At 38.4% G+C, this 23,879-nt stretch overlaps 1 protein-coding gene across 1 annotated transcript in view; it reads right to left on the minus strand.

Moving 5' to 3' along the window:
- The window catches only part of cdh23 (cadherin-related 23), a 149,187-nt gene extending 134,254 nt beyond the window's left edge, over positions 1-14,933 (minus strand). Inside the window, exons 1-2 of the mRNA XM_083897799.1 lie at positions 14,836-14,933; positions 3,236-3,329 (exon numbers count right to left, since the gene is read on the minus strand). Coding sequence (XP_083753925.1) covers positions 3,236-3,320 — 85 coding nt within the window. The 5' untranslated portion in view covers positions 3,321-3,329; positions 14,836-14,933. The remainder of the gene's footprint in view (positions 1-3,235; positions 3,330-14,835) is intronic.
- Positions 14,934-23,879: the final 8,946 nt, after the last annotated feature.

Here is a 23,879-nt window from a genome sequence, read left to right on the forward strand (position 1 = left end):
TAATGCATTTTAGCTTTTTAGAAACAGTGCATAACCATCACTGCAATGAGTGTTTGGAGTCCCTGGAAAGCACATTCACACATTATATATGTTAGAAAGTTATGGAGTAAATATGAAAAAAAGTTTATCTCAAGTGTCTAAAAGGATTACGCACGGATGCCATAGTTGGCATAACTTCTCCTCAAACGCTGTAACAATATTAAAACCCTCAGCACACTTCATCAATGATTTACCTGGTCGCTCGTGAGTAACCGCACCTGCTCTTACACACAGCTTTTGGTTTGGTCGCCAGCTGAAAATGTGTCTTACCTCCAGGCAGAAACCCACAAAAAACTGTGCCACTTTATTTAAAATTGCTAAAGATGAGGAAATTAAGTAAGGATGTAAAAGAAGAGCGGACTCCTGCAGTGAGGCAACAGGTAATGCTGATAAAGCAAGAGGGAAAGAGAGAAAGAGAAGGATTTGTGTATATTCAGGCTGTGACTTTTTATACAATATTATTTTGAACATGGGGTTTTCAGTAATGATTTGTTTGAAAATGCATGGTACACCTCATCATCCACCTCAAGTAGTACCCCTTAGGATCCAGCAGAGGGCGCTCAACATTTTTTTCCTGCCATACAGATCCTGTTTGGGGACCGGCATGAGTTGAGTGACTCAGCCGCAGCAGCGACAGCATCCTGGAGATGCAAGCCTACATGAAAGAGACTCCTCCATGGGTAGTATTGTCAATAAAATAAAGTTTCACTCACATCCCGATCAGGATCACAGATATGTTGGGAATTATTAAAAAAAACTTTTCACGCTTACCAAGATCCTATTAAGGGGTTGTTTATTCCATCCTATGCTACTGTGTTGTCAGTTATGCATAATAATGCTGTTAATAAAGTGATAATTAATAAAATTGTCAATAAGGTAATGAAAACTGACATTTGTGCAGTATTAGCAGGACCGTCGACGGCTGTGCGGGGAGTGCTTTTTATTTATTTATTTATTCAAACTAATTACGGGTAATTATATCCATCTATCCATCTTCTTCCACTTTACCCTCCACATGAGGGTCATGTACGTAGGGCATAAAAGGCTGGGTACACTTTATTATAAGGTCACCAGTCCATCACAGGGCCGGGTCATTATAAATGAATTCAAAAAGTGGTAGTCCTCGTCGTGTATAGTATGATGTTAAACGGTGATTAAATCAGTGAAAATGTCACTTCTCTACATGTTTGTTAAACAAGTGGTTTGATACCAGAGCTTTACGTTTATATTCTAAAACTGACAATCTTCAATGTTCACACATTTTGGTCCCCACTCAAGAAGTAAACCACTATGTGTGTACAAGTGTGTTCAGGTCCTCCAGTGGACATGCTCCCATCATCTCAGAACAGAAAATGCTCTGATATCAATTTTTTTTTTAAACACTTAGCAACTTGTTTAACCATTCAAATTTAGTGAGGTGGTTAATACACATTTTTCTTCTGTGGGGTCAGAAGTCACAGGCTCTTAAAAACTGGAAAAGCCGGTGTCAGCTGCAGCCGGTGTGTGATGCATGTAGTGTAAAAGTGAAATAGGTCAAGAACTCAATCTTTTTTTTTCAATCTTGGAAACCAACTTATGTTTTGTTGTTTTGGAAACCTTAGGGACTAATATAAAAATGGACCAAAGGTGGCACAGCCATCAGGGAATGTTTGGGGTTCATCATCTCGATGGAGGTTTTCCAATCAGGAGACAACGCTACCCATTTCCATTGCACACTTTTAAAAAGACCTCTTCATGGTTAATAGTCTACGATGTTTGGACAATGTCCTGTGGTGTGTGTGCGAGCAGTGTAATACAAGCTGTTTTGTTGGGAAGATCAGGGAACAAATCTGATGGTCTTTGATCAGCTGAGCTGGGCAACAGACCACACTGAGACGAGATCAGGGGATGACAGCCTGTTTGAAGTGAGAGTGCTTGATAGAGTGAATCTGCGCTTTGAAAGTGGGAGCTTTTCATTCAGTCGTGTGTCGGCCTGCGTGGAAGAAGATGCCGTTTTGCCCGGCATGGCTCTTGGTGGGGTGAATGGGAACAAAGCTCCAATCCATAACCGTGGCTTAATTACAGCATTTAGCTTGGGTGGTGAAATACAGGCTACAACATAATCACAGTAATGATAATCAATCCAATTTGCTGGATCAAGGAGGTAATGCGAAGGGAGCAAAGGGTCAGTGTGTTAATGGGTTACTCTGAGATGCCGATGGAGGGCAAGACGAGGTGTGAGGTTAGAATAGGAGGTGAGAGAGAATACACAGTATAAATAAATCCCTGGTAAACTTATTGTGCTTTGATGGAAAGAGATTGTGGCATTCACTTAATAACTTTACCTGCTTCTCTGGAATTGTGTATGTGGGACTGGCGGTGTCTTCTGCCTGTCACTGTAAGACAGAAACTGGAGCTTTCCACTACATTGGAGCGCTCTCTTTTTAAGCCCTCACAGAAAAATACCTAGCAGGCGGGCATATATTTTTGAGCGTTTATTTATTTATTTATTATTTATTTGGGCTGAACAATAATGTTAAGTCATTATGCAAAACGGGCGAGAAAAGTGAGCTGAAACAGAAAGAGCAAGAGTAGCGAAATGGCAGAGATAACAAAAAAAATATATATAGACCAGGAACAGGGCTGAAAGGAAAAGCTGTAAAAGTCAAGAAAAGGTAAGGGGAATACACACCGTATAGATGGTATTCTTTCAGGCATTAAATAATGAAGAACTGAGAAGAAGTGGGAGAAGTATTGTAAAATTCTGCTGTGCAATCAAATCCTACTGTTGCCTGGAAGGTATTCATATTTTATCAAGTAACTGAGAGACAACCTAGAAAAGCCAGCTTTTTATTCCTCATCCTGTATTTGAATAAATAAGGTAGATTTATGGTTAAATGTTGATGACACCGTGATTATCCTTTATTCAGAGATGTTGACTGCCTGAACATGAACCTCTTCAACAAGGAGCTGCCAACTGTAAATCCACTGTTGTTAATGCTTCGTCACAAGAACCTTAAATGGGCTGCATTTCAATTAGCTGTTAATGTTATTTAATAGAATATTGTATATTACGTTGTAAAAGTATAGTTTTATGCATTATGTATTCATGGTAACTGCACAAAGTGAAGGAGTGTAAAAACATTTCCTTAATCACCACTCACAAAATAAAAGTCTCTGTAGAGAGTGACTCTTTTAAGGAGTTAGGAGGACTCACCTTCACAGAAAGAGTGGAGAATGAGGAATGGAAGGAGGAGTTTGGCAAATGTCATCCTGCCATCTAAGCCCACGCTCCACGACATCACCTGCACCTGATGGAGTACAAGACAAACGGGGGGAATATTGACACAGTTATTTAGTTTGCTAATCATCAGCATTGCTGTTTTCAGTCAAGCCACAAAATGACATTTTTATGTTGGGTAATTACTGTGTAAGTAAGCAGGAGAAGTGATTGGTATAATTAGATGACAGAAAGGAGATTTGCTAAACACCAGGCTTCAAGCAGGTGTTTTCTTGTGTGTGTCTGCTTGAGTGCTGGGATGATGGGGTGAAAGCTAATTCACAGCAACAACTCATTTTAGGGTACGAGCATTTTAATGACCGTAATCAAGACATTGCGCTGTTAATTGTCTGATTTAAACACGTGCAAATATCTTGTGGAAAAATGTGTAAATGGCATTTTCAAGATGATGTAGAGCAGTTTAACCAGACTAATTATAGGGATACTTTCCTTTTTTTCTTTGGGATTTTTCCTCTCTGGGGTTCGCCGCAGTGAATGATGTTCACTGAACAGCGTATTTGATTTGGCAGAGATTTTGAGGCCAGATGCTCTTCCTCATGCAACCCCCCCATTTATCCAGAAGGAGTACAGTAGGTGGTCTCCCAGTGACTCTGGTCAATTTAGAGTGTCCAATTAACAGTGAGCAACGGGGTTTGGATACCTTGTTCAGGGGTACCCCAGCAACCCTGCAGTTATAAGCCCAAATTAATTCAGGTTGGCCATGGGCCAAGCATAAAAAGGCCAAATAACAGACAAATGTAGAGAGCATGATGATTTGTAGTATACATTCACAGTCCTGTCACTGTGTACTGTAATTGTACATTACTACACAGCTTTATCGCTCCGATCTTAAACTTACAAACTCGCATAAAGATTTTTAAAATCTTTTTTCCCCCTACTTCTCTCTTCCTCTTTCCCGTCATTGGTCTCTATCCTCTCCTTCTCAAAAGGCCATGATTCACCACTCAAAAATGACTAATTTCTACCAACTGCACCAGCTCGTGTCGCATCTGGATCTGCCAAAATTGTTGACGGACCACACAGCAAATACTTAAAGCCAACTGTAATGATGCAATACCTCTCCAGATCAGCAGGTGTGGATATTCTGTATACATGTCACACTCAGTCACTCAGTGCTGACAGAGCTATAATCAAGAGAATGTCAGAAAAATAAATTAGAGCATTTTTAGCTTCTTGAGGTGATCATAAAATGAAGCTAACCTCCTGCAATTTTTTTGTCTGTAGCTGTCGTCATTTGTGTTTTTTCCTCACTTTCATTTTTCATCTCATGCAGCGAGTCTCTCAGTGGATAACCAACACGTTTGATTTCCGTCTTCTTCTCCTCTCTCTTTGCCAATTCAACAATGATGAATCAGCCAAACAGCCACCAACTGTCTGCTGACAAGGACCGAAGTGCAGGACATGCCACACTGATAAGATCCACCCAACACTAATCAGTGTGCACTGAAGCTCATCCACGGCCCAATAGTTCACAGTAGGTTCGGTGTGTCCCATTCTGAATTTGTTCCATCTATTTACACCCCGTCATCACGAGTCTCAGCAAGGTCTCACTGGTCAGCAAACGCATTCTCTGACAATTTAATTTGGAAGGGTTATCTTTCTAAATTGTCTTTCTCCCCAAAGCCCCACTGTGCTTCAGCTCATGGTAAACTTGTGCAGAGACTGGGTCGCTTGTCCTTCAGGTATATGATGCCAGAAAAAAAAAAAAAAAAAAGAAGCTTAATAAATTACAGAATCCAGTGTGATAAGCAATCAATTACAATATACTGCTGTGTGAGGCTGCATGCTGTCCTGTCGCTGTTATGATCTTGCAGATGTTGAGTATGTGGTGGATTCAATTCAGACAACGCAAGCAACCTATTCAGGTGAGTAGGGAAGAAGTTAAGAATAGACTGTCATTGTGTGGGTGGATTCCTGCACATTTTTATTTACCGTGTGTCAGTTTGAATAGTCATATTTGTTTTCATTTGTATTCTTGTTTCCTCAGGATTATTGCATTTCACCTTCTCTAACAATGCATCCTGCACGACTTATTTCATTTTTCCTCTCCATCTTTGCTTTTACACATTAATCTCCATCGCTTGCTGGGACGTGAAAACCCCTTCATGCCCCCTCCTCCCATCTTGTCCTGTGAAAAATTACACTGGTTCTTTAGTAAAGGATTTGACTGAATGGGATGCTCAGATAGCTGTTGATGCAGACTATTTCACATTTCCAAATTGTGTTTTTTCCTCAGCGAAAATTGGCTTCATACCTGAAGTACCTGGACACACTGGCAATTAATTTAGCCAAACATTGGCATGTACAGTTCATCAAATAATTGACGGTTCACCAGTGTGAATGTGGACAATCAAAAACGCCATCTATACACAAAAAAATGAACATGTTTCTTTACTTTGTTATCCATTTCTCACCTCTGCGTCCTGCCTCTACTCAGTACACACACACACACGCCTGTCTCTTCACTACACTTCCACTAAATGCTAAAGGACACTTCTGAGATGACAAATCGGTGACTATGACTGAAGGATAATGGTTAGGACAGACAGGCCGAGTGTGAGAGAGAGAGCTGAGGCTGCAATCGAATATACAAGCAGTTCTGCTGCAGCAGCAGCATCTGACTCTACCCTCACCAGGACACCATAGGATTCAATAATCGACATTACACACAAACGGCACCATCACAAAGTTAGAGACGGACTATAGCCAGACTAGCCTTGTCTATATCTGTACCTGTATGTAGGGTTTTAGATAATGACCTCAATGTATGCATTTTTTTACAGAGATTTCAGTTATCCTCTGCACCTTTCTACATCATCAATCCATTCTTCTTCTATCCTCTACATGGGGGCCACGGGGGGAGCTGACATAGGACAGTTCACCAGTCAATCACAGACAAACAACCACCTACTCTCACAACCACACCTATGGTCAAAATTTAGAGTGTCCAATTTACCTAATCCCTAATATAGCATGTGTTTGGACTGTGGGAGGAAAGTGGAAAACATGCAAATGAGTGCTAACCAAGATTTTGACAGTAAAACGTCTTTCCAGAAAGACAGTCCACGCATCATCATCGTCATTTTTAATTTTCATTCAGTACTTCAAGTCTATCCACAGTCAGTGTGCCCGAAGATTACAGCAAAAATGGAAATTGTTTCAAAAGAGAGTGCTACTGAGTGTGTTTAAATGTCCTTAAGTGTTTTAAGTACAACAAACTCCAAAGTCCATTGTCGTGGTAGAAAAAAAAACGGCCTGCTGCAGCCACCGTAAGACAGAAACTTTAACAAATCAAAAATTAAACAGTGCCAGCAAACCCTGAGAAATAAATGGAAAATGTGTTTTTTTTGTGACTTAAGTGAACTGACCCTCTAATAGCCTGGTCTGTCAGGTTGTTCTTACTCAGACTATATTCATAATTCCACTATTGTTATGTTTTAGCACCACTTAAAATAACATTATTGAAAATGGTATGGTAATTGGTCTTTTTCTCTGCTTTTACAAGGGTGACTCACATTATTTTGTGACCATACAATATGCGGTTTATGGGGCATACAGTTTGTGCCACTGCAATCACTTAAGTATCGCAGTAGTAGACGGAGTGTGGGAAGGTGAAGGGTAGCAATTAAACTCTGTTGAACGCCACAAGAACAATGAGCATGACCTCCTTTATCATCGTCTTTGTATTAAATCGTACTTAACCAGTGCCACATTTCTCTGATTATCCACTTCTTAGTCAACATTTAGTTGAAGACACACATACACATAAAATATGATAATCATCTATTTTCTTAAATGATCATGATTTACGTATCTATTAAATTACTTTACAAATGAATGTAAACACATATAACATATGCAGTACTTTGCTTTTGAAAGTGGGTAGTCCATAGATTAAAATCAATTCTGAAGGTACCAAATATGTCTTTCAGATTACAGTCTGGCCATAAGAAATGGAGGAGTAATGCTTCCGAGCACTAACACGGAAAACTAAAGAAATGGGAGAAATTAAATTAAAAGAATTTAGTGCAAAAACATTAAAACCAGTAGGAGAGAATATGCTGCAATTAATCAGTTATGCATGTGTGTGTTAAACTAGGAAGCTTAACAGGAAGCAGGTCCTCAGTGTAAACTGCTGCAGCACTGTCCCACTCCACAGACTATACTGTCCTCTATAAATCCCTCACTATCTTCAGCCACTCCTTCACACTGTTAGACGTCCTGTTTGAAATAACCTCTCTACGCCCCCAATTTTACCCGCTTCCACACTTTTTGCACATTTACATTGAGGGACCTCCACATCAAGTGTCATCCCAAACGCATTAGCAGGGAGTGGAAATCAATGCTGACTGATTGACCATTACTACACCTATGTTAACAAACGTTTAATGTTATTTTGTGGTTATGACCTTGTAAAAGTCCGTCCCCATTTTTCCTTGCAAGCAGAGTTTCCTTTATTTTACTATAATTCATATTAGTCATATATTTTCTTCTTCTCTTTGCCGTTCTTGGTCCTATCTGCATTGGTTTGTCTTTTCCTTTTTTTTTAAAAACAATTATTCTTGTGCCGACCTTTGTCAGATTATTACGTCTCTTGTGTACTCATGTAAAATGTCAATACAACTCCAAACACGTCTTCTGAGGGCAATACATTTGTTGTGCAGCCTCGTTAAGTGCGGGTTCAAGACACATTTTGTCAACACCCAAAGAGTGATGGAACCGCACATCCTAACGCTTTTTGTTCAAACGGGAAGAATAAACATCATTTTGGTGACACTAGTTACATGTCATTATAATATCAGTTCTCACGCTGATAATTCTAGCCAACGATTGCACCTGTTATATCCTGTAATGATCCTGCCATGGATCCAGATTAAGCTGTATTGTTGTACTAGGAAAAAGGCTTAGGGAGGCTAAGATCAAGGTCTATTTAATGAGTTGTGGTCTATAGCTTATCAGACAGTAACGTGTGATTAAGTAAAGTGAAGACACATATCTGGACCTGCTGTGCTCTCTCCAGAGCAGCCGGACTGCCCACATGGCTGTATCTCTCAGCTTACAGCACTCGATATTATTGATTACATGGCAATTGTGTCTGACTTGCCTTAACCTCAAAGGCACTCTTCTCAGAGTGAGTGGTGGGCCTCAGCCGGCAGCCAAATCTGGATTATCACAGCAAATCAATGGCAAATTTCTGCCTGTCCTTGGTCCTCATGAAAAAGCCATCATTCATTAGCACGGTGATCACAGACAGATTAGCAGACATTTGGCTTTGTCAGGGAGAAGTGAGGGACAGCACTGCTCTGATGAGCTGAGTAATGTCTTCTTTCCCGCCCTCCTGATCTCTTAATCTCCAACATGACATGATTATCGGAAAGCCTTATTCAGCAAACCTTGCTCCCAGAGTAGCGTTTGGACTGCAGATCATATATTACTCTACGAGTAGAAATTATATACATAAATTACTTTCTGACAGTCAATATAGATTCAGATTCAGTTCAATATCACTGGCTTTAATTGATTCAATCGAGGAAATTGCAAAGGCTATAGATCATTAAAAAAGTATGCAGAAGGGATATTTATAGATCATAAAAAAAAGCCTTTGACACTATTGATCATAACAGATTATTCAATAAACTACAATAAGGGGGGGGTAGTTTTGCACTTTGACTTGTGAAAAGCTACTTAATGGAAGTTGGCAGAGTTTACATTGACATGCTTGGGCATTGCTTGTGGCGTCCCCCAGGGGTCAGTGTTGGGTTCAAAACTTGATATCTTTATATCAATGACATTAAGGTATCAAATATATATAGTACTGTTTGCAGATACAAAATATATATTTTAGTTCGGATGGGAACCTAAGGGAATAATCCGGCATCATTACCTCAAAAATGGTGGTGGTTTGATAGAAATAAATTATCTTTAAGTAAAACATAAGTCAGGTTATTTGTTAAATATATAAAGAGTTATCAAAACACATACTGGATCACAAATCATTCCACATTCTATAGTGTTCACTAGTTTCACCATGTTTACATTACTGTGCAGAGGTTTGGTCCACCATCATCACTACTCCTTTTGCAATAAAACAAACAAAAAAATCATATTCATAATTCTGGTTATGGGGATCATACAAATTCACTGTTCTTAAAATAATAAAACATTAAACATTTATTTAAAACACATTTTTGCCCAGAGTACGGAGCTAAATAAATGTCATGTTTGAAATAAATAAAGCCATCATTCATTCATTCATTCATAATAACACTGGCACCGTGTGAATAACTGTGATTAACTCTGAGAAAACTGTTCACTTTGGCCAGGTCTTGTATAAACTGCTGAGGCTACATTTACTGCACATAGCGGCACATCTCAGCAGTCCAGAATGGCGCACAATTACAATCTAAGTTAGAATAGCGTAGCTCCTTAAGGAAATGACACGGTGTGTAACAAGGGGGCCGCAGATAGGAGATGGTGGAGCAATGAGTGGAGTATTTCAGAGCACAGACATAAGCCTGGTATAACGTGTGAGTTTAAGTGAATACAGGATGTTATGTTCAAAACTTTCTAGTCACCAAACCTCGAAAGCAATAAATGGAGTCCTTCAACTCAACAGTTTCAAGTCCTTTGAAACCAAAAATAAGATCACGAATGATGCAAGTAGTGTAAATGAGATGGAAAACATGCCTCGCATGGCCTTAATCTCAGCGCAATCGAAACAGGTAACTGCTGATTAGCTTCCTCAGCATACAGTATAGCTCAACAAAAGATGACTAACCCTGCAAACACAAAATCGAGTGCATGCCCAGCCAAACTCTTGCTGCCTGCATCTTCTTCGATCCTGCATGGGCTGATAGTAAAGCTTCACAAAACACTGTGGGAGAGAAGGGGCAGCTTACACAGAGCCTGGAGAGATTGTAATTATCAGGAACAGGATGGGAGCGCTGTAAGGTGCCGATTAACTGCACCCTGTCACAAAACACTTGAGCAGGCACAACTTACACACTGCCCCGCGATGACCAACACCGTGATGATGAGTATTTGGGTGACACGTTGCCTGCGGGGAGGGGAGGGGGGGGGGGGCAGTGGCTGATTAGTGTTCACTGGGAGGATAAAAGGTAAACAATAAACCTCCTGATGTGCAACACACTGAGATACAGAAGGGTAAGGGAGTAAGGACTTGGATAATGTATCTGCAACATGAAACTAAACTTAAACCCATTAAAGATGAATAGGGTAGTGAGGTAACGTGTGTTTGACGCCATGTAGAAAGGTCACTTCCTGTACAATGTCCAGTCTTTGCATGTCATGTTTTGACTTTTGAATAATCATTTGAATGGATTTCTATTTCAAAAACACAATGATGTGCACAAATGATTTGATTAAATGGTGATTCGCACCCCGCCCCAGACGTTTTATACACCCCAAACAGCAGTATACATCCATCTAGGATATAAAGCACTTATTCTTTGAGAGTCACGGAGGGACTTGGAGTCAATCCCAGCCGACATTGGGCGAGAGCCAGTATACACCTTGGACAAATCACCGACATACAGAGACAGAAATCCATTCAAGATCATGTTAATGCCGTTAATTTAGAGTCTGCAATTAACCCAGTCCCAATCTGCATATCATATAACACGAAAAAAGATGGCGTTCCTGTTATTACAACTGCAAAACTCCTGGCCCGGAGACCATTTGTATGTACTGTATGGAGGTTTCATCCATATTGTGTGTTGTCACACACGTACAGACAACACTAAATCCATTTGGCTTTTCACCCCGCTCATTGCAAGACTACAACCAAGCAGGTAAAAGTACTGCTTATAGATTTGTCCCAGTAGAATTGTGGTGCAATGTTACATAAAAGTAGGGTTTAATGCTATGTGGCTGAAATATCGGGAGACAAAAGTTTACCAGATCTATTAAATAAAATAAATCTCAGACATGGATTCTATTTAAAAAAAAAAAAAAAAAAAGGAAAAGGAAAGGCCACAGAAACACGCTACACAAAAGGTGAGCAGAAAACAGGTTACCATGTCTGCTGCGGCTGCAAACCTCCGTTTTGCTCCTGAGTGCAGAGTGACTGACAACACAATCTTAGCTCTCTGATTTTAGGCTTTTAGTGGTATTGTGGACAAATTGTAGTGAGAACATAATGATACACTCTGTGACTTTTTACTCTCATCTAAAAACAGCACAGATCAATACGCTGTCATGTCCCTCTGCTCTATTTTTATTCAGCCGAATCTTAATGTCTTCAGCTTCACCTCTATTTCACCATGCAGACAGCCGGTAACAGTCGTTTATGAGACAATGAGCTGTACCGTTAATGAGTTTCCCTCTTTTAAGCTGTGATCACACCATTAGCATGTCATTTGTCTCTGTGTACACTGGCCTCTACTCTCCACTAACCTGTTATTTTCCTCTCTTGCTCACTCACTCACACACAATACCAGTATACACATTTAAAGTCTCCATCGTGTGAATTGAATGCCTTGTCCCTAAATGTTGATGTCAGCCGTAAATGTCTGTTGTCCTTTGCCAGACTTTCTTTTCACCGAGTTTGGCAAAGCTGTCCCAGCAGTGTATCAGACAACATAAACACAGACAGTTGTGTCAAGAGGGGAACCAATATGCTTTTAAAAGACTCATTCATCTTTTTTTTTGTGTGTATTTCTTTGTTAGGACACCGTCATTCCACCCCACTGAAAACTGACAGATTCTATCTCAATTGAAAGATCAAAAGACACCATTTAGCAGCTTCTCTTCAGCACAGATGACCTTTGCATCTCAACATTTCACCTCCCTCTTCATTCAGTCCTACCTCCCATCTTAATTTACCCTCATACTCTCTCCTCTATCTCCGTCACCATCTCTCACGCGGTTACAGCCCCCATTTCGGCGCATCCTTCCATGTGTAAATAGCAACAACAAGGATTTGTCACACAACAAAGCTGCCATTAAATTGCATTTCCGTTTGTTTTACGTGACATGGTTTATTTTCATGAGAGAATAGGATTTCATACGGTAGTTCTGAGAAATGTGAACCCTCCACCCATTCCTTTAGGACATTTTAATTTCCTGAATATCTTCATAATGGTTTCACACTTTTACAATAACATGGATACGGGATTTAGTAGTAATGGACTAAAACAGGATTATCATGGATGGCTGAGTTTACAACCATCTATTTAAGACAAGCCTAAAATTGTGAATGGTCAGATTTTTTGCCCATAATTTTTGAATTTTAAACAGCATGGCTTCACATCTCAAAAGACAGCAGCATGTACAAACCAACAGTTCACCTGTACCGCAACAACAGTCTGAGCAAAAATCATCTTCACAAACCCTCCCCTCCCATCCAGCCTGTTTTCTGCAGTTCTGCCCAACTGCCTCGGCTGATTTAATGACCTCACAGTAGGACCGGGAGAGAGGCGGGCGCAGAAATGGGGAAAAGGGGGATTGCGTACAATAACAATAATCACAAGTACCAGGAATGTTGTGCCGACAATGAAAAAGCAACTCACAAAAAGGCAGAAAATGGACGTTCATGGTCTGCGAGTTCTGTGTAAAAAGCTGTCATACAGAGACCACATGGGCTCAAACAACAGTGCATTATTCTGTCAGCAAATGTACGGCTGCACAAAAACAATATTCCTGTCAAGTTAAAGTCTATGATGTTAGTAAACAAAGGGGGGTAAATGTAAGGATTCACATAAAACAAATAAGTAAATAACAGACTTAAAAAATTAAAAACATTTTTAAGAAGGTATACATAGACTTGACTGTTCAGATGCTTTTACTTTGGGTAATCAATTTCCCACTGGCTTCACTCATTTTCCAGTTTGGCTGAGCTATAAGAATTTCAATCTGATGCTTCCATTTCCATATTACTACTTTTACTCATGCATTCTGCTTTCACTAGTTTGCCATTCTTCCCCATCTTCACACTTCCACCCTTTCTTGTCCTCCTACCTTGGTCTGCTGCCTGTTCTTACAGGATTGTCCAGTAGCCACTGTATCTGCAATTTATTCCTCTATCCCTCATATTGGGTTTCATTTGAGCCTGTCAGTCAAGGAGTCTGTCAGATATGGACTCTCCATTTCAGTATGTTTTTTTTTTTCCCTCGCCTTCCTCCTTGTATTCTGAATGAATTCAGAGAGATTGACACTCAGTAAGGGCAACTGTCAGAGCCATGCTTTCCCCACATAATGCATGAAAACAGCAGCAGTCTCGCACATACAAAATAAATCGGAATCTTTTAACTTCAAATATATCCTCAACATCATTTTACAGGACTCACACCCAGTGCACTATATGCATTTTTTTTCTTCTTCATATAGGCTACTTCAGAAAGAAGCATATCAGTGATTATTCACAGGGGGGACCTCAGTGAGGATGGCAGTGAAGCTGGAACATGGGATTACTGAGGCCAAAATATCCATGCTGCATATATTTTAAGTGGAGTAGTGACAGCATTTACTCACGGACTAAACAAGTTTGACAACTCCATCAATAATCAGATACAATATAGCCTTATTTAAGAGGGTGAAAATAAAAGAGGCTGCTGTATTTCCATACTGATAAAAAACAAAGTGATGGTGAGTGAAAGCTTTTCTTATGGTGTTAACTTATTTGGTCAATCAAATGTGGCACAGGTCCCTCTATACTCTCTGTACACTAAGCTGCGGTGTTGGCTGAAAAAGTTTGAGGCCACAAGGTTAAAAACAACTTCCTCAACAAATACACTACTATAATAATAATCAATTCCCATGGAGACACGTACATTCAACTACTACATGTGGAGTACAATTACAGCAAGACCTTAGACTAGAAATAAAATAGATTTTACAATGATCAACAAGATGCTCAAATGGAGGTGGCGTTCCACTTTAACCTCTTGTTGCGTCGCTGCTGCGTTCAAGTGACACATGAATAAATCAGTGGGCACCAAGGCGCTTCCCAGCAGGCACCTCTGGAGTGAGCCGCCCGGGCCACCTGAGATAACACAGTACACCTGACACCTCAGCGTATAAGCATGCACACTATACCTCACATTTACTGACCGCTTCATCACTCTGATGAAATAACCTGTGATGGAGCAACCAGTGGATCATTAAGGCGAGTCAAACATTACTTGGATGAAGTGATCTCAGATGGGAACTCATGATTCCCCCCCCCCCAATAATCGGTCCTCCCACTTGACAATTAGCTCATCATAATATCCATCCATCATCAATCAACTGCTACTAAAACTCATTATTGTTGCGCAAATCCGCTGGGTGATAACTCACATTGCGCCCAAAGTGAAGCAGCAGTGAGCGTAAAAAAAAAAGAAATTAAAAAAAAAAAAAAAGTCATGAATTAGAAACTACTATGTGTGGTAGAGTACATAAAGAAAAATAGCATTTTTATGTCAAAAACAATCAGCTGGTGCCGCAGTCATCATTCCAACACTGCGCCGTGTCTATTAAACTTAGCGCAGAATCATATCATTATCATATTTTCCTACCTTCCTCGTCCGTGTCCGTCGCCGGCTGAGCGCCTTTAGATTCGATTGCTTGTCCTGCTGTGATGCGTTACCAAGTATCTGCTGCTTCTCTCCCTCCCTCCCTCCTTCCCTCGCTACCGTCCCCTCTTTCTCTTTCACACACCCCCCTCCTTCCCTTCCTCCGTTACTTTTACTATGTCTCCACCACCAACGCCCTGCTCTTTGAAAATGTCACTTGCCAGTGAACAGAACTACAACTGCACAAAAAGCCGCCGCACCACACGCAAGATCAAGCCTCACTTGTCATGTCCCGTAAAACAGCCGCACGCCACTGTATCAGACACGGGCTCAACTCAAACAAGTGCAGCAGACACAGCCCCATTGGTTTTAAACGTTGTTGTCCAAAATGTTTTAATTAAAAATATAAAAATCAATTCACACACCGACAACCTGTCCGCGAATGTAATCTAAAAAAAAAAATAAATAAAAAAAAAAGATTAATTCATGTCATTGTAAATATGATATAAATGAATACTGTGTGAAGGAAGAACAAAAAAAATCATCCATGAATGAAAAAGGGCAAAATTAACTAGGACAAAAGATATTTATCAGCAACCCCCCTGAATAAACTTGTAATTAAATAACACTGATTAATTAGAATTTCATTATTCAACCACAGAGGTCATCGATGTGAAGAGCAATAGTCGGTGTGATAGCACCTCCCACAGTGTCCTAGAGGAATTACACCACAGAGCAACAGCCAGTGTGAGAAATACTGAATAGAGCCAAATGAAATGTCCCACTTATATGATATATAATTCAATTGTGTAATCTCAATGAGAACCATTATCTTTATTGCCTTTCTGTTTAAATATTTTTCATGTTGTGATTTTATGTGGAGCCAAGGACAATTTTCCACATCATGGACAAAAGTCTCATCCATCTTGACCTAATAACCTTAATGTTTATTTAACAGGGACGATACATACAACATTGCCACAAAAAAATGGGAAAATGTGATGCATATAAGACGACTGGCTTCAGCTATTTGCAGTATTTGTCCCTGGTCAGGCTTTAGAATTGAATAAAATATTCTGAATACAATAAATGCAATAATACAAAGGCAGTGGATAATACAGTGAATGGGTACAAATAAATACAGCTGCAGTTATACATTACAGATTAAAACACAAGTTAAATTTAGCATTAAACACAGAATAAATTACTGCATGGACAATGACTTGAGAGAAATTAATGTTCACATTTCTGCTGTTGCTTGAGCCACAGTTTAACTTTCACACTAAATGTCTTTAGTTTGGTAAAGACTTCAATGACGAATGATGAAGTAATAGTCACTAATCTGACCATCATTTTATCAGGGAGTCCACACTAGCTGCTATCAAGTTTGTGAATACATAAGCAGCGTTTCGTCATGCTAAGACATTACTTTAGATTTCAGGGTTTGTTTTCTCATTCACATTCTCTGTGGTCTCTCCGAATGACCCAGAGCTCCAATTTTAGATGTTGTCACAGCAATGCACAATCAGATATTTGTATTATTCAGGCGCGTCACATTTTCTTGAGTCACAGAGAGAAGTGCATGGAGCAGACGGGCTTAATCAGCATTGTGTGAACTATTTGACAATGGTCTGTTTATATATTTATTTATCTATTTATTTAAAAGTTAAGCATTACAGCTTTAAGCCAGTTTTGCAGAACAAAGTTTTTTGGCACTCACTTTTCAAACATTAATATATATAAATATTTTTAAATGCATCCATCATGAGCTTTGCAAAATTATCCCCAAACTTGATTCCCATTCAGTAACTACTACTGTGACAGATATACAATACATTTTGACGTCATCAAATTCAACTTTGCATAGATATTCTGGAAAAATGCAAATGATCCATTAAATAAAGACTGTCTGTCAGAGGATGAGCAATATTTACTCACACAACTCTAAATTAACTCTAAATCTAAATCATATGTAGATGCTGCTAAAGGAGATCTCAGCCTTAAAAATAAACAATATTATTAGTAGCCCTAGAAATAGCTGAATGTGTACTGTAGGAACATTACAAAGAACTATATAAAAATAACTTAAGATTATGGAGTTTATTCCTTCAACTACTAAACAATTTTGATCTAATTATGATAAACCCATTTCACATGGTGTATTTTCAGAAGCCCTGAAAAATATAAAAATTGGAAAAATCCCCTAGAATTATCCACTGAATTTTATTTGTGCTTTTGGGATATCTGCTTATTCTTACGTATAAAGAATGCATTGAGAAAGAATAAATATCAATTACAATAAAAAAAGATTGACAAATGTGATACCTAAACCAAACAAAGTTTCTCTCTGGAGACTGAGAGAAACCAGAGACTGTAGACAAACTGTGTGCACTTGTATTTGCTAGAAGACTCTTGGATAAATTATAAACGAAACACAATCAGGCTTACATGACCAGCCGCCATATAAGTAACTATAAGAAAAGCACTCGGAGAGCACAGACCTCCACAAAATAGCAATAAACATATACTGTGATAGCGTCTACGGATCAACAACAAAATTGAATCACTTGTTCCTGGTCCCATTGCGGACATTTCTTCAAAATTTCATCCGTCCGCGACTTTTAGAATTATGTTGCTAACAGGCTAACAGACAGACAAACACACAAACAAACAAACTTGGAAGATAAACATATACCTCCTGGTGGAGGTCAATTATAGATTTTCCTGACTACTCAGTGTATGTGGAATTGCCAGTACCAATCATTGTATTTTTCTATTTTTCTAAAGCTTTCGACGCAGTAGAACAACATTTATGTTAGAAACTTTCAAGTTATTTGGATTTGGTTTATTTCTATAGTTAAAATGCTATGCAAAGATAAAAATGGCAATTTAGTCATTTATCCAAGCACTACAAATGGATTCCCTGTGAACAGATCAGTACAATTTTCCACCATCTCAATTATCATTACTTGTGATAAAAGGTACTAAACAGCCCCAATTTAATGGGTTTATTCATCTTTTTAAAGAAAGAAATCAGACGTTTAACCAAGGCCAAAGGTATTTCCAGACTCATTTGGCCAGCATTAATCATTGTTTGTTCAAGAATCAACACAAATCAATAACATACTTTCTAACTGCCTGGAAAAATAAAACACCATCATTTTAAAAAGAAAAAAAATCTACAAAAGAATTACTAAACTTCATTGACCCAGACAACACATTCAAAGTAAAATGGATTAAATAAAAATAAAAATCCTTAGCATCACTATTTTTAATAAATTGGCAGGTCTATATTTTCCATTAACTTTCCATCTCTAAATTACCCATAAAAGTTTTTGTTACACACATAATTTATCCCCAATGGAAACATTACTGTTTGCATAGACAAAAGGCTTTATTTATATACATTATTCTTTTGATATCGATAGCTTGTCACTTAGTTATGACCGATTCATTATTTTCAAATCCTTTCCTGTCACAAGCAGATAATACAATTATGTGACAAGAGCCGTTCCTATAGTGCTGTAATAATGAAAAGTCATCTTTAGTTTCACCGAGCACTGAGAGTAGAACCCATTTTAAGGATAGACTGTGTCATTTTGAACAATAAACAATATACATATAAATAATTTTTTTAATGATGGTATTGTCTGCCAGGGTTTCTCAAACCCACTGTCCTGCATGTTTTAGATGTTTCCCTGCTCAAACACACCTGTTTCAAATTCAAATTCAGCTCATTAGCAATCACTGCAGAAGCCCATTTACGACCCATTTATTTGAATCATGTGTGCTGGTAAAACAAATGTAGGTCTTGTAAAATAGTAAATCCCCTGCACACCTTGTTCTATTGAACATTTAGATTCATTTTGGTATCATCTGAAGAATCACACAGTGTAAAACTAATACAAATATTGAAATTAGCTTCTTAAGTGTTATTACACAATATGTTATAACATTTTAAGTCACATTAAGAACACATTAAGTCAAATGCATTAATGTATGGTGACTTCAATGAGCTTGAGGATAATGTTAAGACAGTTGACATCCTGTTTCTTAACTCAAACAAGAGTGGAAAAAAATCTTAATCTCTGTTGTACTTTCTTTTTGAAGGGATAATAGACTTTTTTTTTTTTTTTTTAATATCTTTGGTTTCTATTCTCTTCTCCATTCATTTTAAATTTTGACCTTCACATTTTTACACTGGATTTTGTCTTTGCAATATTATCTACTCACTCAATTCTGTATTAGTATCCGTTATACGCTACATTCAAAGTCTACGTATCTGCCGTTATGTTTGTTGTTTATCAATAAAGTTTACACTTATGTCAAGTTAGTTACCGCATTTCCCTCTTTCCACTCCATCTTCATGCATGAGATGCATACAATATAGGAATTCAAGTAATGTTTTGCTGCTCTCTAGTGGATATTTCCCTCTACTGCATTGAGGAGACGCTCAACGAGCATTCAAGTTTAGATATGGTCACAGAGACATACAGGTTTAATTACAGTGTGAATAGAAACAACACGTGAATGTAAAGAAGATATACGAGGCCATGATTGTTTTTTTCTTAAGTCCTTTGTTTTGACACGCAAGTGATAACGTACAGCTACATTTATTTTCCCTTATATTCAGTTAATAATATGTATTTCTCATTAAATTAATCTATTACAAATTTACTAGATAATCAATTACTTACTTGGCTCATAAAATGTCAGAAAAATGTATTTGTCCATAAACCAAATATATTCAGTTTACTGTCATAAAGAAGCAAATAAACATAGGTGAAATTACAAATCTTGTATTTAGTATGAAAACAAATCAAACCAATTAATGGATAAACTAAATAATTGGTGATTTATTATTCGATTACTGATTAATCAACAATACATTTTGCGGAGAGAAAACTGGTATTTTAACAACAACAACTGTGGAACAACAGCAACGACAGTCTCATAAGTTAATGTCTGTCTTTTTCCATGGTGAACTGCCAAATGTTACATGTACGTTTCAGATAAACTGTCAACATTCCTGTGGTCCCTGTGTGGTAACTTGAACAAAATATAACCATTATATTATGTAAATGTGTAGCTTAGGCCTAACCCTTATTTCAAAATCTTTGGCCAAATTCATTATTTTAACAAATATCAAAATATGTGAATCTTAACATGTGACTGTGCATTTAGCCAAAAGCACCACGAGGTGGAAGCAAACCTGCAGCCACTGAGAGGAGTGAAGCCCCAGTACATTTGGGCACGTGCTCTACCAGGTGAGCTGTAGGCAACCGCATGTGTAAATGAGGAAAATGTTAATGAAGAGTGTGTCACAGTGTACTCAAAACCAAAGCCAATTATCATTAAATGAAATGCATCTCCTGTGAATGTTATTAATTAGCTTCACCAGTGGTTTTCCTGCACTGACAACAAATCAACATGTGTCTGCTGTAAAGTTGGCCTATTGCCAATGACACAGTTTACATTATGTTATCTTTAAATGTTCCTTAAAATATGTGGCATTTACATTTACTGTAAATATAAATACTTCTGCTTGCCAATGTCCACACTTGCTCTGGAAATACATTGCCCATAATGATACTCACATCTGCAACCCCTTCTACCACAACCCCACAGCAGTGTCAGAAACTTTGTATGATGCTAATTGGCGATAACCACACAAACTATGACAGACGGAAAAAAAAATGAACCAAATACTGATACATATCTGAGCTTGTTAAGAAGATTTGAAGAAGTTTGCTTGTTTGACAGTGAGCACATGACAAGTGATATTTAGATTTGTTGCCAGATTATCACTTAAAATCATTGGTATTCCCCCCCCGAAAGATTACAAGGCTGGAGATGCATAAATATCAAACAGATGCCTCATTTTCAAACATGTGACCGCAGTCCCTTTCTGTTTTGAGCACTGTGGTAGTTTACTAATGACTTCCCAGTTGTCATTTAGAAGAGAAGCTGGTACCAAAACATGCAATAGGGTAAAGAAAGCTCAGCCTTTTCACACTGGCACTGCAGTTTCCTTTGGCACACATGGAAACCTTGACAATATCTGGCATCCAGCAATGTGCACCCCTCGTTTAGTGACAGTTACCTAACACCTTTGGAAGGACTCACCACAGGACCACGCCAAGTAGCACCAGGTGTAAATCATCCTTCCCGGTGTCCCTTCATTCTTCTCTGCAGAGCTGCTGAAAGTCAGACTGTGCTCAGCAAGTACAAACATGATAGCGTGACAGGTGAAAACTCCAAATGCGAGACTGACGTGCAGGTAAATAATAAAAATAATGACTGAATTTTCTTCAGTTGTTTTGGTTTTAAGTCATTATTTAAAAAGGGACAGTGGAAGCGAAGAGACCCTTCCTAAAACGCAATAGTACGAAAAGCCTCTTGGGCTTGCATTAGTTTAGTAAAAGTTGCTCTTTGGAAACATGTAGAACCCAAGTAAAAGAAAAAGTAACTTTTAAACAATTGCAAAGCCTTAATTGTAGTGACAAATTTATGTTGAACCGTTAAAAACACATGCTTTTGGCCTCTGTTTGACACCCCTGTTTGCCTTGTAGTATTTGTTTGACTTAAACCCTTCCTTAATACTATTTATAAAACCTTAGACTTTTGAGGCCTGAGCTGCTATAAAAAGTATATTTATGTCAGCCACACTTTGTACAAGATATAGACAATATGAAAACCAGACATGTGACATCATAACAGTGAAGTGGAGGTAATTGTTTCATGAATATGTGAATGTTTGTCTTTTTTTAATTGCACCCCATAAAAGATTTGATAGAATACTCTAATTAGTAATTTTTTTCTCACCTGTAATGTTGAAAAATGTTTTCATTATTACTGCATGTGGAGTAAAATAAAACATATTGAAGGGGATAAGATGATGGATAAGAAGGGAGTGGGAGAAGCTGCCTCTGAGTTTCACAGTGAGGAGACTTGTTGTTTCTGCTGAAGAGGGAAAAGAACAGCGTCAGTAAATTAGCAATGAACCACATGAAAAGCTCTTAATACACACACGTTAAAACCTTTTTCACCCACACGATAATACACCAAGCAAAAACATTAGCACGTCGTGAGGAGATGCTAAAACCAGGCAAAAACAACAACAGAAGCTATCCTTTTCGAAAGAAAGCAACGGTGTTTTTTTCTCTTTCATTTCGACGAGGACCAACATTCACTGAAGCAACAACAAAGGAAAAGCATGTCATGTCCAGAAACCACGTCTTACCTTTCGTCACGAAAGTTTCGTGATATTTTCACCATAACTCAAATTTCAGCCACTCACTCTACAGCGTGTCTGTGTACATTTGAGATGGTTATCTGAACTTTCCACCTGTTTTGTCTTCCGGGTCAAAGTTCACCTGTAAGTTAGCACCACGCCCCTCAACTGACCATTAGCTACAAATCGTGACGTTACTCGACTTCTTTTTTAGCTTATCGTTTGTCCCGTATCATGTTCAGATGCGGTGCTGATAATTGCAAGTTTTCAAGCCTTTTTTGAACATTTTAAAACAAAACAAAGTTTTACTATCTGGAATTACATTAACATCTCAAAGTATATACTATGTACCTACCCCATTCATATTACACACAACTGTTCTCAGTAAGAATAGATCTGGCCATTTCCATTAACCGTCCTGGATTAAACTGCTGTTCTTCATCCTGTTATTGTATACCTTTTAAACTGGTTTATGTTTTTACTCTGCTTTAATTCATCTGTTAGACACCATTAGTATGTTGGAAATTATTCTTATTATTAAAAGAAGAAGAAGAAGAAGGTGGGAATTGAATTGTTTGTGTTCCATCATCATGAGTAAGATATGACATTATTTAATGGCATTATTCATATATAGAGTAGATGTATGTGTGGCATAATCAAGGCAAAAGATACACTCTAATAGTTTTGGGCATGTTATTTTCCACCCGAGCGAATTTAATGTAAAATGGGAGGGAATGTAGGAGGAATCTATAACAGAGAATAGAGAGGAGAGGATTTTTTTTTTATATCCTGTGTTTGGTATAATTTAATTCACAAATTTTCCACCTTGTTTGCTTCTGTAAGTAAACCGCGCACAAAGAATTTCACAGGTAATACCGGCGATAATGCTGCATTGTCATGTCAGTAAACAAATCTGAACCTTGAATCTTTCCAGTGAATTGCACTGTCTGATCTCATACATCCTCTAAAGCAACTTCGGCTTTTTAAGTATCTTTGAAACTGATGAAGTTTGTCTGAGCATTTTAGAAAATGCGGCACCTTTATAAGCATGAAGGGCAATAACGCGATATTGCTGGTGCGGACTGGATCTTTGGAACTGAAGTGCGTGACGCCACGCAGCAGGAGAGTAATACGTCTGAGTTGATTTTTTGACAGACTTGGATGTGATAACAGATGGCAGGTTGAGCGCTCATGAATATCAAGGAGCAGGACGGACGTTGGCTTGTTTCTTCGAAATCACATTAAAAGTAAATTACTGGGAGCAGTTTGGCATCAAGTAAGATATTGTCATTTTCTCAAAGGAGAGAACAACAGACAGGATAGCTGTCTGATTTTATCCTCACCCTGCTTCTCTTCCTCCTTTACTTAATTGCAGTTGCTCTGGCAACCCATTCTCATTGAGTTTTACCACCACTTGGGTCATCTCAGCTACACAGTATTGTTTTTATTTTCTTTTATTTGTTCTTTGTCTTACCTTTTGTGTGTGTGTGAGAGAGAGATAGAGGGAGAAGATGCAGCTCCAATCAAACACCTTAGACCTCCAGAATGCTGAAGGTACATTTCATTTTAAATTCATCCTTCACAACACGTTACACTATGTGTAACTGCATTACCTTGCTCTAACCTCTTGGCAAAGTTCACATTAGTTTGTTCATAGTTTTTTTTTATGACATAATACACAGATCCCTGTCAGTAACTAACACAAGACCCAGTGCAGACACTGTCATACATTGCTGCTCACAGATATATAATCACTGCTTAAAGCAACAATTTGGCTCTGACTGGTTGAATTATAACGACAGTGACCTTTAAC

The sequence above is a fragment of the Microchirus variegatus genome, assembly GCF_963457635.1.
Source record: "Microchirus variegatus genome assembly, chromosome: 11".
NCBI lineage: Eukaryota > Metazoa > Chordata > Actinopteri > Pleuronectiformes > Soleidae > Microchirus > Microchirus variegatus.